The sequence below is a fragment of the Chlorocebus sabaeus genome, chromosome 10 (genome assembly GCF_047675955.1).
Source record: "Chlorocebus sabaeus isolate Y175 chromosome 10, mChlSab1.0.hap1, whole genome shotgun sequence".
NCBI classification, from domain to species: Eukaryota; Metazoa; Chordata; class Mammalia; order Primates; family Cercopithecidae; genus Chlorocebus; species Chlorocebus sabaeus.
In genome coordinates, this window is record NC_132913.1 from 126,657,560 (window position 1) to 126,675,784 (window position 18,225).

Consider the following 18,225-nt stretch of genomic DNA (forward strand, 5'->3'; position numbering starts at 1 on the left):
AAAATCCTAGTCCATCAGGATACAATTCTGTGGTCGGTGACCCAACTGCAGGGGCTGGCTGTGTGGTGCTGGGTGGGGTGTGGGGCAGAGCCTGGCTCTTGTGGTCCCAGTGGCCCCTTGCTCTGGGCTCCTCCACTGGGCACCTTAGCCAGGGTTTTCCCAGCTTCTGCTCCTTCTGCCCAGAGCACTGGCAGAAGCCCCTCCCTGTGTCCAGTGCAGGAGCAACAGCTGACCCTGGTTCTTGGTGCTGGACGGCTATGTCCCTACGGCTGCTGGCTCCTGCTCCTCCTGGAGGGACTTGGCGCTGAGCCTGAACTGTGCTCAGTGGCCAGCTCCCCTGGAAGTCCACACTCTAACACGCAATCACAGTAACTGCAATGACAGTTCCTGAGGGAGCACCCTGGAATGTACCCAGTCAACCAGGGTCTAAGTTTTAGCACACCCTGCTCAGCAATACCCAAACTAATTAGTGAGTTTGCAAACGCATCACTTAGACACACCCCACCAGGTATGGGGATTTAAGAAAAAAGAAGGCGAAAGACTGGGTTACTCTCAAGTTCCAGACCCAGATTTGAAGAGTTGGTCTTCACACACTGGAATCTGTTTAAGCGATGAATTCACATGAGTTGAACAATTCAGGATGCCTGAGTCCTTAAAAGTCCATCTGGTGTATTTCCATTGCTTGTTCTCTGTGAAATTCTTTAAAATCCTTCCATTGAGAAGTAAATCAGGCAAGAGTTAGATCCGACTCACCGTCTGTAATCCTGGCCGCCCAAGGAACAATCTGCGTGCTCTGGACCCACTTGGACCAATCAGCGTCTGTCTGAGCTTCTGGGGACGGAGCTGAGGCCAGGCCAGGGCTGAGAACCACAGCCTCGCGTGCCAGTTATGGGACATGAACCACGGCCAGCTGTGCTCAAGCCCTTCCTGGGACTTGCTGTTTTTGGGGGAAATCAGGCCTAAACGGTAGCACGCAATTGCTAACACAGAAACCAGGGGCACCCTCCACTCAGTGTGTGACCGCGGGACAGTGGATCTCCACTGCCAGTTCAGGAAGGCAGTAGCCTCAAGACGCTGGTGGCATGCTCTGAGTGTGTGGCCAGGATACTAGAAAGATCTGTGACAAGGTCACCTCCAGCAGGCACACACACCTCCCTCTACCTGGGCCCTTCCCTCTCCGCCTGCAGGCTCCTACTGAGATCTCAGCTCTGATGCCGCTTCTCCGGGAAACCTTCCCTAGGCCCACCGGTGGCACAGCCCTGGTCTCCAGCCTTCTCCTCCACATGCTGCACTACCAAGATCCTCCTGGGTCTCTTGGGTCCTGACAGCAGGTTACACGGTTACACGGTTCTCAAAGTCCTGCTTCTCAGCCACACGGGCCCCACAGAGGACTTAGCTGGGCTGCCCAGGCAATGATCATGCCCACAGTTTTGTGTCCAACTAAAGCAGCAGCATAGGGCTCTGCACACTCTCCTCACCCAGGAATGGGCTCCTGAGCTCCACTCCCCGCCTCAGCTGGTTATGCAGAGACTAACCTCCGAGAATGTAGCAGCCACTCTGCAAAGATCTGAGTCCACAGTGACCACGGGAGCAGCACATAAACAGGGATATAGAAGAGGCACGCCAAGCCTGTGACTGGCGAGCAGCTGCCTGGAGCGGTGTGGAGAGGGGCTGACTGGAGGTATGTGGCATGTAGGAGGCAGCTCCAGGACACCCTGGACCATGGATCACCCCTCTGGTTTCCACTGGTGACCTCACCCACAGAGGCCTCTGTTTCAAAGCATTGGTGACTGGAGGGCTGTTCTAGCTTTGATATCCTATTCACCTGTGCACCATGATTACCCGCGAGAAGGTGGGTCTGTCTGTGGGCCAGGAAAACACAGGCACTGCTGTCCAGAGACCAACTCAAGCAGGAGTTCATCAACAACTGCAGGAAAGGGCAGAACACGGAAACAAAGATGCAGCGTGGTCCAGGGAAGGAGCAACAAGGCAGGGCTGGGGCAGGGATGGAGGCCTGGGACGAGGGGGCAGACGAACCATGTCTGATGGAGAAAAGGGCCCTGGGAAAGAGCCTTGGCTCTGGGGGCCGGCTGCGGCCTGGTCCAGCATTGAGCTGGCTGGCCTGGCTGCTGTGCCGGACTAGGGAAGAGAAACGAGGCTTGTAGAACAAGGCTGGAGTTCCTGCTCACAAGCTGGGACTTCACTCCAGGCCAGTGCCGCCCTGCCAGGACCTTCTGTGACAATGAGAACATTCGCGGGCAGCTGTGGCCGTGCACTGGATGTGGTGCACACGTGACTGAGAAACTGAATTCTAATTCTTTTTTTTTTTTTCTTTTGAGATGGAGTCTCACTCTGTCACCCAGGCTGGAGTGCAGTGGCATGATCTTGGCTCACTGCAACCTCTGTCTCCCAGGTTCAGGCCATTTTCCTACCTCAGCCTCCGGAGTAGCTGGGACTTACAGGCACCTGCCACCACGCCCGGGTTTTTTTTTTTTTTTTTTTAATTTTAGTAGAGACGGGGTTTCATCGTGTTAGCCAGGATGGTCTTGATCTCCTGACCTTGTGATCCGCCCGCCTTGGCCTCCCAAATTGCTGGGATTATAGGCGTGAGCCACCACGCCCGGCCAACTGAATTCTCTCTGACTTTCTATTGGCCAACTGAATTCTAACTCTGACTTTCTATTGGCAGCTCCCCGTGGCTGGTGGCTCCTGACCTGGCCAGTACTGCTCTAGACAGCGTGGGGGCCTCCAGGCCTTCAAGGAGAGTCCAGTGGCTGCAGAAGGACAGATTGGAGGGGCAGGAACCTGTGCAGGAGGCTTCTTCCCACAAGAGGATGGGGCAATCCCAGCAGGTTCCAAATGAGGGCCTTACTCATGGCAGGGCTGGGGGAGGGTCCTGAGAAGGACAGACGGGGCCGGCTGGGGCAGTGAGAGAGTATGGGAGGTGGCAGGTTAAGAAGAATAAGGCAACGATGCCAACACCTGCAGGGTCATATGAGTGCACAGCCCACTTCCCCTCATCAGGTGCACGGGGGCAGACCGCGGAGTATCCTCGCTTCCCAGATGGGAAAACGAGGCGCACAGAGCACGAGTGGCTTCCCAGGGTCATGGAGCAGGAGGAAGCTGGGACTACGCTGCACACGTGACACTGGCTCGGAGGCTCCCAGCCAGGGGGTTTGCAGGATGAGCCGCTGGCAACCTGGGGAGGCCATGCAGGAAGAAGGGGCTTGCAGAGTTTTGGAGGTGGCGGCACGGGACTGGAGGCGCTTGCTGGGCACAGGTATAAAGCAAAGCCAGAGCAAGCTGGGCAGCCATGCTTGGGCCCCCTGGCACTACAGAGCCTGGGGAGGGCACCGGGGCAGGTCCCCATGGCAATGAGCAAGTTGCACCTGGGAGGAAAAGAGGACTGACTGTACACAAGGAAGAAGCAATGCCGGGTTCAGCACGTTTCTCAGAGAGGTGAGATCCATGCAAACTCAATATTCAGGTTCTATCAAAAAGGCTGTTTTCCAAACACCTGATACACAAGATTACGCGTTACTTAATCGCGCATCATAAACCGATTTAGAGAAGGACAGAAGATGAGTGACAAACAGAAATGTCTCTGACCAAATGAATCCCAGGAATCCTGAAGGATCAGGCATATTTTACGTTTTTAAAAGATACAAGAGAGAAACTCAGGTGTCCTTCACTACCCACCCTCGTGCTAGCTGCTCTACAGCATCTAAGAGACTCAGACGCAATCTCAGATCCATTCCTCCAGAGAGATCCCCGTGCCTGCCACGGTGGCCGGAGCTCAGAGAGGCACTGTGAGGGTTGCCCCCTCCCTCGTTACACCATGGGCTCCTTTGCTCTAGACAGGCAGGGACACGAATTCAAGCTTCTGGAGAAAAAAACAGAAAGGGGCTCAGACACAAAACAAAGATTGCCCCATGTGGCTTCTGGGCAAAGAAGGAATAAGAAGGAATCCTCTCTGTCTAAACAGAGACACACGGGCAGCACGAAACAAGAAAACACCAAAATCCATCAGACTAGCCAAGCCAGAGGCCCAAGCCCACCCAAGCCAGCCCCCAGTCCCACGCATCCTGCAGCACAGCCTCCTACAACACGCCACGCCTGAGTTTTCACCAAGTTCCCCGCCAGAGTTTCACACGTGCAGCTCTGAGGGTATTTCAGCTTTTCATTGGCAACAACAGATTTCCAGGAAGCCAAACCCAAAGCTATGAAGATGTATAATCATGACCTGCATGGCAAGGGGGTAGTAGAGACTCCCTCATTTATTTATTTGTTTCTTTGTTTATTTATTTATTTATTTTTGAGACGGAGTCTCGCTCTGTCGCCCAGGCTGGAGTGCAGTGGCACCATCTTGGCTCACTGCAACCTCTGCCTTCTGGTTTCAAGCGATTCTCCTGCCTCAGCCTCCCGAGTAGCTGGGATTACAGGTGTGCACCACCACGCCCAGCTAATTTTTGTATGTTTAGTAAAGACAGGGTTTCACCATGTTAGTCAGCTGGTCTTGAACTCCTGACCTCAGGTGATCCACCTGCCTCGGCCTCCCAAACTGCTGGGGTTACAGGTGTGAGTCACCATGCTCGGCCGGTGCTCCCTCATTTCTGAAGTTACACTTTCACACTGCTGTTGCTATGTAATTTCATAAGGAAGTTCCCATTTTTCTCTAAATTGTATTTTTCTAAATGTAACCACACCCCCAGACAGTGCACATTTGTAAAAGTTCTGCTAACACCAACTGACCACAAGAGTCAGTTCTGGGCTTCCAGTGCTGGCTCAGCTTGGTCCAGACAGAAACCCAAACTGCAAGAGCCAGTGGCCTCTCCCAAAAGGTGAGAAAGGGGAAGTGACTTCCGCTTCCACTCCATCTCCCTGACTCTGGGAGTGAGGCGTGGATTTTCACTGCAGTCACGGCAGCTACATTACGTGACGGGGATGTGTGTTTGGGAGCTGTGGGGGTGGGACAGGCGTGCCTTCGTCTCCTCCAAAGGCAGGCGAGGGCCGGGCACCGTCCAGAGCACGGGTAGCCTCAGAGCCTGGCTGCACCCAGGCCCATCTGTGCTCACCTGTGACGAGGGGCGCTTGTGCCGGCGGCTGCTCCAGTAAGACCATGTGCTGCAGAAGAGGGCTGTGCGCTGCCCCTCCGTCCCGCTCCAAGGGCGAGGTGCTCAGGTAGGGAGTGAGGTGGGTGCCGGGGAAAAGGGAGAGCCGCTGCTGGAGGGCGGGAAGGGTGAGTCTCTCGGCATCCTGCTGGCCCGCCGTGCCCTGGAAAGCACAGCCGGCGATGCTGGGGTGGAAGGGCCCATCACCGCCACCCCACGCCACACGGACCCACGGGGGCTGACTTACAGCAGCAGGGCCGGTGGCAGGCAGGCCCAGCGTGATGTTGGGCAGGGACGGCGACGTGTAGAGGGGAAGTGGAGCGGCCGAGCCTTCTCTCGCCACAAGTCTGTGAGCCAAACTCGCCTGGGGACAGAACACACGATGAGTGTCACAGTCTGTCATGGCCAAACATCAGCAATGTACACCAAGAAAAACAACGACGAAAACACCTGTGGCAGCCTGCACTGAGTTCTGATATATGAGTGCAAACATACATTTAGCAAATGATACAGCAACCAGAGCATGAGATTTCAACACGCACCACAACGCGAAAGCCCAATGCACGGATCCACTTTCCTCCCTGCGATGCGAGTTCTTCTGTCACCTTGTCCAGCATCAGCGTGTTGATTTCAACTCAGTTTGATTATTTACCACAGAATATTGTCAGAAGGAAATCTAGGATAACATAGTTTCCAACGCCGTTCTGCAGTTTCTAGGATAATATACTTTACAATGCCGTTCTGCAGTTTCTAGGAAAATATAGTTTTCAATGCCGTTCTGCAGTTTCTAGGATAATATACTTTACAATGCCTTTTTGTAGGTGGCCATGTCTTTCCAGACAACAAGAAAAGCAGAAACCAAAAAGGAAATAAAATTTAGTTGTACATTTAAAAATAACGATAAGGGTATGATTGGATTGTTACACAAAGGATAAATGCTTGAGAGGATGGGCACCCCACACTCTGCATGACGTGACAATTACGCATTGCAGGCCTGTCTCAAAACATCTCACGTACCCCATAAATATATACATTATGTACCCACACAAATTAAAAATAAAAAGAAAATCATAAAACAACTGCTTCTATGAAGGGCAGGCAATGATGACAACAATACCGACCACGTAGGAGGCAGGTGAGGGTCAGCACAGAGCGCTTGCAAATCAAACAACTAACAGTGAGAAAAGCATGCGGTGAAGACCAGTGACGGCAGAGCTCAGGGAGTGGAAGACGTTCAGGAAAACACATTATGGTCATCTGGAAACGTATTTTGAAACCCAAAAAATTGGCAAACATTTTTGAAAAATGATAATACCACCTTGGCCTAGAGGAACCGCAAACGCTGTTGAGAGGACTACAAATCACTTAGTGGCATCCTTTCTGCAGGACAATATGGCAGTCTACGGCAAACGCCTTCAAAATCGGTCTAACCTTTGATCCTAGAGCTCCACTCTCAGATGCAACGTTAAGAAATAAGGAGAAGGCCTGAGGCCCATGAAGCCTCGGCTGTGGGGCTGAGCACCCAGCAGGCAAGGCAGAGCAATGTGGCTTCCCCAGCACCTCGGTTTAACAGAATGGAGGGGCGTTGCACATCAGGACACTCTGGGGGTTAGGAACAATCTTGGGTGATTACGTGGACACTTGTTTATGATACATTAAGTTAGAAAAACAGGTTATAGATCATGTAACTTTTAAAGAATGGGCTTGGATAAAGCAAACATAAGCCAGAAGTAAAGATGAGAAGGCCACACAGGAAGGGTCAGCAGCAACAGTCTCCAAGGACTTGAACTACTGTGATATTTAACATCTTTTTGCTTGTAGAATGAATGTGTTTTGCTAAAAAGGACAATAGTTTATCACCACTATATCCCCTATACAGTAGCTACTCAAGGAATGTCTGCTGAATGAATGGGCAAACAGAGAATGAATAAATGTTGTTGTAATCACGCTAGTTAGTGGGGTTTGGAAGATAGAAATCCCCTTGCCAGAAATTAACATTAACAATGAATAAACAGATTCCATTATACTCTCTACTTCCACGACAGCAACTTTTTTAGCTCCCCCATATGAATAAGAAAATGTGATGTTTGTCTTTCTGTCCCTGGCTTAGTTCACTTAACATGAAGGCCTCTAGTTCCATCTGTGTTGCTGCAAATGTCAGGATTCCATCCTTTTTGATGGCTGCATAGTACTCCACTGTGTACAGCACCACATTTTCTCTGACTATTCATCCACTGAAGGACACTGAGGTTGTTTCTGCCTCTAGCCTACTGTGGAAGATTTATGACTAAGGCCTCAAAAGCACAGGCAACAAAAACGTACACAGACAACCGGGACTCTGCTCAACTAAAAAGCTTCTGCACAGCAAAGGAAAAAAATCACCAGAGTGAAGAGACGACCTGCGGAAGGGGGAAACGTGCAAGTTATTCATCCGACAAGGCAAGAGTATTCAGAATATGCAGGGAACTCCAGCAACTCACCAGCAAAACCCAAAGCAGCCCATATAAAAGTGGGCAAAGGATCTGAAGAGATATTTTCCAAAAGACACATGAGTGGCCCGTGGGGACATGAAGAAACGCTTCTCCTGACAAACACTTACACTCAGGTTGTTCCTACAGAACAGAAAGTCCAGCCTTCTCACTTAGGAGCAAATTCGCAGTGCACCTTGCCCCAGAGGAAACCCTGCAACTCACTTTAGATTTGCTCACATATTACACTGTGTAAGTAATGATTAAAGGGCTACTGAGAAAAACATTTTTCCTAGACAATTTTTTCTTTGTCAAAGGTAAAGAATTATCAGTAAGTTATGCTGTAGAGAAAATGCTTGTGATTTCCAGGAAAGCACAACTGTGCTTGTGTTATTATCATTTGGGAACAAAATAAGGAGATGTTCTAATGTTTGCAAAGTTTCTATTTCCTCTGTAAGCAAGGTTTTTTTTTGTTTGTTTTTTTGGTTTTTTTTAAGCCCATTTCTGGAACTAAAGGAGCCTTCTGAGAATTTGTTCCTTGGAGATGCCGACTGGTCCACTTGATAAATCGCAGGGCGCTCTGCCATCTTCTGTCTTGGGGCCGAGCCCTGCGGGAGGCTGGAACCCCCTGGACCTCACCTTAGGATGTGTTCAGAGGCAAAGTCCGCGGGCCTGAAGTCAGAGCATCGAGGCACGCATGTAAATAACAGCAGCAGCGGCCACAGAGGAGCTGTCCCTTTAAGTACCTGGATGACACACTGGGCTTCCCTGGCCCTGTAGAGGAGGAGGTGCCTGGCACACTGGGGCTTCCCTGGCCCTGGAAAGGAGGAGGTGCCCAGCACACTGGGCTTCCCTGGCCCTGGAAAGGAGGAGATGCCTGGCACACTGGGCTTCCCTGGGTCCGGGGGCCTTCAAGGTACAGTAGTGTTTCTGGGGGCCCCAGGGTGAACAGAAAAGGCAGTGCTGAGAGCCAGGCTGGCAGGACCCTGCTCCTGCCATGCCCCCATCCACTCAAGATGCCCCTTCTGATGGGCAGGCTCACTAGCCTCTGCACCACGTGGGAACGGAGAACCAGCCCCTGGCTGTGAAGCACGGGTGTTCTCAGAGACCTGTCCAACTCTAGCGATACTGAAACCCAGAAAGGGCGCCTGGGTGTGATCCAACATGCAAAGGCTGCCCCTGCCCACTCTAATGAACATCTGATGTGGGACATGGACAATGGCACCTCTCGGTATTTCCTGCAACTCCTTCTACACGTTCTATTAATTTCCAGTAGTTTCATTTACATATCACGATTTGTAAAAATTAACACAGAACTGGAATGACGCAGACCCACCCAAACAAGGTACTGTTCCAATAGTAACTACCATGTACACAAATGCCCCATTTTAAATAAAAACGTGTATCTAGGACCACAATTAATAAGATGCAACCAGTGTTAACCTCACAGGGCAGGAAGTAATTTCTAGGTTGCATTATCAGGCTTATTACTGGTAGACCTCAGCTATGACCACAGCTATACAGAAGACTGTTAAAACTTCTAATCATCTAAATAAGTACTGAAGCTGGCAGGCTGAAGACAGGTAATAAAAGAAATCGATGTATGAAGTAAAAAGAATAAGAGAAAATGGGGATTAAGCAGCCTGGAGGCAAAGTGCAAAATTCGTTCCTAGCAGTAATTCTAGTCTCTAAAAATGTTTATACATAAACGGTCTTGAAATCTCAAATGAAAATGCTCAACACTCATGCCTCTGTATCCCAGCTAAGATTTGCCAGTCCTCTGGAAGGGCAGGATCCATTTCTAAATATTTAAGAAGGAAAGTCAATAACTATATTCAATAAATTATAGCCTTCTGTAAGTTGAAGAGAATTCAGAAGGAACCTCCCACTCAGTAGAACTGTGCCCCGTGAAGCAGAGAGCATTTCCAGCTTTATCAGAAAACTCACTGCCAAAGCGTCCCGCTCCCACCCTGCCCCATGGTCAGGCTGACCCAGGCCCAGGGCACCACTCAGCCCGCGGACTGCCTCTCTGTGCCTCTCTCTTCTCCCCCGCTCTGGAGGTGGCCTCTCCTCCTCAGTGGGGCATTGTGTGGAGTGAGGGGCGGGTCCTTGCCGCCTGCCTGGCTCCGTCCCTGGGCCTGGCACAAGGCGCTCCAGACACGTGTGGGATAAAGACAGAGGGTGCGAAGGAGCTCAAGATACATGGAGTGAGGTCCTGGGACCTGCTGCCCTGGAAAACCTCTGGGTGTGGTCAGGGTGTGACTCTGTCAGCCTGGGCACACTCCTCCCCGCCTCACCGCTCGGCTCCTGCGTCTCTGACATCCTTCCCACCCGGGGACTCCAGGCGTCCCCTGACTCCTCTAGCTTGCCAACGTGCTTCCCAGAACCACTTGGGGTCTGATGAAGGCAGGGGACCAGGGGTGCTGAGCTCTGTGGTCTGAGATGCCTGGTTCCCATGATGCCTGGAAAAGCTCCCCGCTCTGTGGCTTTGGCTGGCCCTGCCGTGCTGACCACGAGTGACGCTCCAGTCGGCCCTGACACATGGTTTGTTGGCCAACATTGCATTGTGTATTTCTCAATACGAAATAAAAAATTTTAAGTCTCACTTAGCAACTATGCCCACGTGCCCATGGCCTCTCAGCCACCCTCAGACACTGGCGACCACGGTGAGCCGGGCAGCAGGGTCCTGTCTACCTAGAGCGCCTGCCACGTGTGGGCTTGTGCTGTGACACCATCTAGGGACATCTGCTCTGGAAGAGGTCAGGAGAAAGGACCAGGCTCAGGGCTGTCTCCGACGTGCCTGGAATGAGTGTGTTCATAATGCAAGGAGATGTCTGTGATGAGAGGAAGGCAGGAGGGTTAAGCAACCTCCAACTGCGTCCTTTTCAGGACGGTTCACAGGCCACTTTCCCTCACCCCAAACTGGAAGGTGAAGAGTGAAGGGCAAGTGCAAAGTGGGGTCATTTTGAGCCCATCTGTCTCGAGTCCGACTCTCGCCATGGGACACAGGACAAACGCTTGGCACTGACCTCCGCCGGGATGCTGGGGACGGCAGGCGCGATGCCGTTCTCTGCGCTGACGCTCCCGGAGCTGTTGTTGGGTGAGCTGGGTCCAGAGCCTGGGGCGCTGCTGCACGCGGAATCTGCAGAGGCAGAAATACCCTGGTGAGTGTTACTCCATGTGGATGGAGGGCCACGCGGAGGGAGGGCCGCGCTGACCTGTGGCCCGAATGCCCGGTGCCTTCCACGGACCTGCTTGTTAGCTTGCAACAGGCAGGGGTCCCAACAAAAAGAACATGGCCATGGTTTCAAAAAAGAAAGTATGATGCTGATTTCTGATTTTCTAGTTTGGCCATTGACTTCACTTTTTCTAGGACATGCACGTTGCCAATTTTATACCTCGTTTGATTTTCAAGACCATTTTACACACCAAAAAGATAAATCCTTAAACACTTATTAGTAACCTAACAACAGAAGACCAGGAAATGCAGAAGCTAAGTGACTTTGAAAAGCAAAAGGTCAGCTTTCCTGTGCTCACTATAAAAAGCTTCGTTCAAAATAAAGTAACCTACCATTAGTGTTGACTCTGGGCTGAATCCTCTCATTTTCCCTACATAGCAGCAAGCATCCAGGGGAAAATATAGCCAGTGTCTCCTGAGATCTATCAGTGCTACTGAAAAACACACGCTCAGACAGTCTTAGAGGATCTTTAACCATCTGCGTGGCTTGACCCTGGTTAATGAGACCAGATTCCGCTCTGACTGAATGTGACTTCCAAAAGGAGCCACGTCCAATCCAAAGATCCCTTCACCTCTGAAGGGGCCTGCTGTTATTTCGGGCACACACATCCACCGTGGGAGGCCACTACAGCTCTTGATATTCATGCAAGGATTTGTTTGGCTTGTCATATGATGTTTAGTTTAATGGCATTTTAACAATGGCATCATCTGGTTGAAGCTTTCCAAAGAAAACACAACGTGACCTATTTGCCTCGAGAACTCCAGGCGTCTGCTGTTCAGCAATGACTCCGGGTGCTCAGAATCTCGCTCCAACCCATACGCGCAGCGCATACAGGTCAGAAGGAAGGGGCATGGTGGGGTCGTGGAGGGGAGGTTAAGGGACATTTTCCCCAAGTAGCCCCTCAAAGGAGCCGTCCCCAGCAAAGCCTCCTCCACGGTCTGCTTGCTGCCCGGGTCCTCCCGGAGCCCACGAGGATGCAGGCGCCCACTCATGCTGACTCACATGGTATCCACGCCTGCTGGAGGTGGTGACTCTGCAAATATAGCCCTGAGCCACAGTGAGGAGGATGAGGAGGGTGGGGGGACAGGAAAAGACACCCACAGCTCCCCCAACCTGGCAGACCTGATTCCAAACACAGCTCATCCATCTCTCAGTCACTGTTGGAGGAAGGTGCCATTATGACCCTGTTTCACGGAAGAGGAGATTGAGGCACGGAGCAGTGACATCACTCGTCCCAGGCCACAAGGCTTGAGGGAGCCATCAAGGGCGTCTGCATACCAGAGTTAACCCAGCTAGACGGTGAAGGTGCGCCTCCTCTGTTGACCATGCTGCCCACCCAGGAACACACAGGGTACATCTTGCCCTTGACAGCAGGGCAGTCTAAACCTCTCCAGGGCAAACCACTATGTCCACCCAGAAGCTCTACACCAGCTGCTCCCCATGGCTCTTGGAGCTCAAATGAGTGTGGGGTCAGCTCACGGTCCCGGGCACTGAGCATGAATACAGGACCGGGTCCCGACCCTGTCCCCTCCTCTTTCTCTCCCTGGTCCTCCCACCCTCTCACTTCCACCAGACACTAACTCCAGAGGTAGGCCTCTCCGGCTGCCGAGGCCATGTTATTTGCACTGTGAGTGGGCATTCTGAGAATGCCAACTGGGCTGAGCCAGTGTTTGCATTTCACTCAAGAAAGCAGGACCCGCCTTCTCTAGTCCCCTCCAACTCTCCCACCTCTGCCCTACCTGAAGCCCATTGTGGCCCGCCCTAGACCCCTGCTCTCTGATGTTAACCTGTCTCCAGCTACACACCAAGATCCAGCAGATCTTCCTTGAAATGGGCGCCTCCCAGCTGTGTCATCAGATAAACACCCTCACACGTGTGCCTGGGGACTCCGGACAACTTTTGGGGATGGTAAAAATTGTACGTGTAACTTTCCACCCACTTTTAACTCAATGAGGTTAATTTTTTTTTTTTTTGTATTCTACTTCCTGAATAGGTCTAAGAAAATTCATATAAACGCATAATCTTCATAGTATTACTTAGATCAGCAAAACAGGAACACCACTGGAGGTGCATAAAATGCGTGTGGCTGAAATTGAGTGGAGGATGCAGGATGGGGCAGGAAGTGGTGAGAACTCAGCGGTGAGGAAGGTGCAGAACACGGGCTGCGGCAGGGCGTGCAGGGTGAGCAGGATTCACTCTGGACAGAGTGCGTATGGGAATGCATTTTCTTCCTTGTGCTCTACAGTAGACACCCATTTAATTAGTGACTGAGAAAAAGCAGAGTATCCACCTGGCTCTCTATCTGCCAAGAACCGCGACTGCCTCCGCTGCTCCGTGTGGGACCACCCTGCCTAATACCTGTCTTCTGAAAATCGGCTCCACTCAAGAGCGCCTCCCCACGGTGGCAGCTCCCTGGTGCCAGTGCTGGCCAGGAGATGCACAACCCTCTGCCTCTCTGCCCCAGCCCCACTCACCCGCCAAGTCCCAGTGAAAATGCCACCTTCTGCAGAGCTCTGCTGGCTCAGGGTGGCTTGTGCTGATCTCCCAGCCCCTAGGTCCCTCGGCATGGGCTCTCTCTATGCCACAGCTCAGCACTGAACACGCCCTGTCACGTATGACTCCTGGGTGAGCTCAGCACTGAACACGCCCTGTCACATATGACTCCTGGGTGAGCTCAGCACTGAACACGCCCTGTCACGTATGACTCCTGGGTGAGCTCAGCACTGATCATGCCTTGTCACACATGGCTCCTGGGTGAGCTCAGCACTGAACACGCCCTGTCACGTATGACTCCTGGGTGAGCTCAGCACTGAACACGCCCTGTCACGTATGACTCCTGGGTGAGCTCAGCACTGAACACGCCCTGTCACGTATGACTCCTGGGTGAGCTCAGCACTGATCATGCCTTGTCACACATGGCTCCTGGGTGAGCTCAGCACTGAACACGCCCTGTCACATATGACTCCTGGGTGAGCTCAGCACTGAACACATCCTGTCACACATGACTCCTGGGTGAGCTCAGCACTGACCATGCCCTGTCACACATGACTCCTGGGTGAGTTCAGCACTGATCACGCCCTGTCACACATGGCTCCTGGGTGAGCTCAGCACTGATCACACCCTGTCACGCATGACTCCTGGGTGAGCTCAGCAGTGATCACGCCCTGTCACACATGACTCCTGGGTGAGCTCAGCACTGATGACGTCCTGTCACACATGACTCTGGGGTGAGGTCAGCACCGATCACGCCCTGTCACGCGTGGCTCCTGGGTGAGCTCAGCACTGATCACGCCCTGTCACGCATGACTCCTGGGTGAGCTCAGCAGTGATCAGGCCCTGTCACGTGTGGCTCCTGGGTGAGCTCAGCACTGATCACGCCCTGTCACGCATGACTCCTGGGTGACCTCAGCACTGATGACGTCCTGTCACACATGACTCTGGGGTGAGGTCAGCACCGATCACGCCCTGTCATGCGTGGCTCCTGGGTGAGCTCAGCACTGATCACGCCCTGTCACGCATGACTCCTGGGTGAGCTCAGCAGTGATCAGGCCCTGTCACATGTGGCTCCTGGGTGAGCTCAGCACTGATCACGCCCTGTCACGCGTGACTCCTGGGTGAGCTCAGCACTGATCACGCCCTGTCACGCGTGGCTCCTGGGTGAGCTCAGCACTGATCACGCCCTGTCACGTGTGGCTCCTGGGTGAGCTCAGCACTGATCACGCCCTGTCACGCGTGGCTCCTGGGTGAGCTCAGCACTGATCACGCCCTGTCACGCGTGGCTCCTGGGTGAGCTCAGCACTGATCACGCCCTGTCACGCATGACTCCTGGGTGAGCTCAGCAGTGATCAGGCCCTGTCACGTGTGGCTCCTGGGTGAGCTCAGCACTGATCACGCCCTGTCACGCATGACTCCTGGGTGAGCTCAGCACTGATCACGCCCTGTCACGCGTGGCTCCTGGGTGAGCTCAGCACTGATCACGCCCTGTCACGCGTGGCTCCTGGGTGAGCTCAGCACTGATCACGCCCTGTCACGCGTGGCTCCTGGGTGAGCTCAGCACTGATCACGCCCTGTCACGCATGACTCCTGGGTGAGCTCAGCAGTGATCAGGCCCTGTCACTCACGGCTCCTGGACGGTCTCACGTGTGATGTGCTGCTTGCTCAAATTAGATCACAAGCTCCTTCCAAGCAAGGACTCTGTCTCACTATTTTTGTGCCAAGCCCAGTGCTGACTCAAAAACAGTTCTCGGTAGTCACTGGGTGACAACAGGAACACTAGCTTTAACACTCAGAAGAAGCTTGCTGAAGACTCTGTCTCACCCACTGCACGCTTAAAACAAAAAACAAAATGCAACGGTTCACGGGTCCATTAGAGCTGGCCAAGCAAGGCACTGCTCACAGAAAAAAGGCTGCATTGGAGTTTGCAAGCTTTTAACTCACATGATTCCTCATTGGAACTGAATCTTCCCCAGTCAGTTAGACATAGTGAAACTGTAGATTATAACATTTCTTGATGGCTGTAGACAAGGTCTGTGTGTACTACAATGGCCAGAGGAAAGAAACCTACATCAGAAATGACAAATATGGAGTTCCCCCGGGCATGAAGCTGTCAGATACTTTTTAATAGAAATCCACAAATATCCAGACCCAGACCCTTAGACTGGGGCTAAGAGCTCCTAAAGTAGACAGGGGACAGGGCACGAGAAACAGGCAGGGCCCTGTGTTCAGCAGGGAGGTCTGGCTCTCACCTCACTGCAGAAGCAGAGTCCATGTGCAATGCCAACGCTCACACGCACAGGGCATGGCACCAGGAGCCCCCTCCCAGCCTTCCCTAGGCCAACAGCCTGCTCAGTGGAACTATGCCTTTCACAGACCAGCTACCATGAGCCTCGGCCTTCAAATCGAACGCTTTCTGTTGTGCAAACATGTCCACTGCCTCCCCTCTATCCAGGCTGTCCCCAAGCAGCCCCTTTATCCTGGTGCTGTGATTTCAGGAGCAGTGGGTGAGGGGGTGTCCCCTGGTGGTGGTTGTGGGTGGGTGGTGCTCTGGACGGGGATATGCCCTCGAGAGGGACGGTTGAGCCTTCAGGATGGCGCTCTGCCCAGTCTTGTCCTTCCGCGTATCCACCACTAGATGGGGCCAACCGTGACACGTCACTAGGGCCAGGCTGAAGCAACTTCACTCCTTGCTTCCCTCTCCTGCTCAGCTGATGGGTGCTCCGGTGTGGGAAGACGTTAAAATGTCCCGGTGGTTCAGACACCGCTCAGGGACAGCGGAGAGCAGGGCAGGGAACACGATTCAGCACTACTAGGACGGCACTGGTTAAGATCCACCTTCAGAGAAGCCGCAACTCAAGCTCCTGAACGGATCTCCCACAGTGCCAAGCTGGGGCACCCTCGTGTACCTGAGCCCAACTAGAACCAGCTCTGAGTCACTAACACCGAGAGCGGGGCCTGGCTTAGACACCCTAGAGTCATCAAGCCTCGTCCCCTGGGCCTGGCACTTCCAGCGTCATGGGAACAGGACCACACTGGGGGTTGACAGCATCAGGCAGACACGTGGGTTTTCATAGGCTCCCGAGAGAAACCGCCTAGGACAGGAAGGCCTGGCAGAGAGGGCAGTGGGGCAGGTGTACCTGCTCAGCTGACATACCTGTGACATCCAACGGACGCTTTTTTAAAGCAGTGACCACTGGCCCGTCTTTCCTGCGTAGCAGAGGGCTGCTCCGTCTTTCGGCCACTTTCTGCTTTAGCCTGGACCGTAATTTCAGATTCGGTTCAGAAGCTGCACGGAAAGGAGATGTCATTACAGCCAGGCAGATACCACTGGGCTCAAGGTTATCCTGTTGGTGGTTTTTTAAAAATATGCACTCTGGGGAATACATATTCGCTCAACACTGCCATGTTGCTGCAGGGGACAGCGACGGGAACTCACGAAGCAGGGGATTCTAACCCCATTCATCAGTCCCAAATAATGAATAAAATGTATCTGGTGCTTTGGATAAACTTCTGTGACCACAGCATTACGCAAGCGCTGGCAGCATCTTCACAGAATCAGGCCACGACTGCGCTTTCCAGCAGATGGGAAACAGGACTGACAAGCTGATTCTCTGGGCGTGGCAGGGGGTTGCTGAGGTGTGAAGTCACTTAATGGCGATGTCTCGTAACTAATGCTCTTCTAGATAATACACCCCTATCTTTATAGCTGTGTTGCTCTAAAACCAGACAAAGACTGACAAACAGGGATGTGACACCGGGCCCAGGGATGTGAGGATGGTGTCCACGTTGCACACTTTTTGCTCACCTATGCATCGCCCCAGCTATGTCAGTGAGGCCTCCAGAGCGTCAGGCTGCTATCCCCACTCCCACCTGGTGAGGCTCAGCAAAGCCCATCCCAGCACCTGTGCCAGCTTCACCTCTCATCTGACCACAGGGTGAAGGTAATGGGCGTGGGTCGGTTTCTGTGAACAGCTCTGCCTGTGCGGACAGAGCCATTTGTGAATCTGCATCTTCCAGCCCATGGTGGTTCCCAACTCATCTGCATCTGGAACCCAAACCTCTGGGGCAGGGCCTGCCTTGGGAAGCACCAGGGATGTAAAGGCAGCAACCGGAGGCAAAGAAATCCTCAAACCCACCCGGGAGAGGTTATTGGGCTTTCAGAGTCCAGAACAGCGCCAAGAATACTGCCGTGGAGACGTGTGCCACACAAGCCTTTGAGTTCTGAGGTTTTACTTTCAAGGTTCTACCACTTGTAGATTTGCAAATTGGGAGATTTTACCTCTTTTTAAAGAATCAGCACTCCTGCTGTTCTGAATCTTTCTGGAACAGGAAGTGCACTGCTTCCAGAGCAACCAGGAATGAGATGGAGTTTCTCCTGGAAGCAGGACTGATGTGGCTGGGCGACGGGGACCCGGCCCCATGTGACTTCACTCTTTGGGACATGCGGGCAGCCCAGGACCTTCCCACTCTGGAAAAGGCTTTGAGTCAGGGTCAGTTTTTCTGCAGGTCTTAGAAGGATGTGGGAGAAGCAAGCTCCCTAAAACAGGCTTCCCAGAGAAACCAGAGGTGCTGTGAGCAGGTGCCAGAATCTGAGCCTCAGCCTGCTCTGCAGGGAGCGGGGCCTCTGTGCTGTGGCTCGGAGGACCTAGATGACGACAGATGACGGGTTCAGCCACAAGCCGGCCTCTCCATGGGTTACTGACCAGGGCACGCTTCTGTGCCTAACACAACCGACTGAGGCAAACATAGATTCACATGCTCTACTTCTATTTCCACACTGGGTTTCTTGCCATTATTCAAAAAATAAAACACAACAAAAAAAGCCAAGCCAAAAAACCCAGCTGATGACTAGGCAAGAAAACGGTACCTCCTCTCCCACCATCACATCTCCCCTGAAACCCACATGGGCTC

At 52.7% G+C, this 18,225-nt stretch overlaps 1 protein-coding gene across 15 annotated transcripts in view; it reads right to left on the bottom strand.

Moving 5' to 3' along the window:
* HDAC4 (histone deacetylase 4) overlaps nucleotides 1-18,225 on the bottom strand; it is a 352,930-nt gene that overhangs the window by 81,594 nt on the left and 253,111 nt on the right. For all 15 annotated transcript variants that reach the window (XM_073020204.1, XM_007966865.3, XM_007966864.3 and 12 more), the window contains 4 exons: nucleotides 16,469-16,600; nucleotides 10,609-10,721; nucleotides 5,359-5,475; nucleotides 5,076-5,274 (listed from right to left, as the gene is read on the bottom strand). In XM_073020204.1, the coding sequence (XP_072876305.1) occupies nucleotides 5,076-5,274; nucleotides 5,359-5,475; nucleotides 10,609-10,721; nucleotides 16,469-16,600 (561 nt within the window). The remainder of the gene's footprint in view (nucleotides 1-5,075; nucleotides 5,275-5,358; nucleotides 5,476-10,608; nucleotides 10,722-16,468; nucleotides 16,601-18,225) is intronic.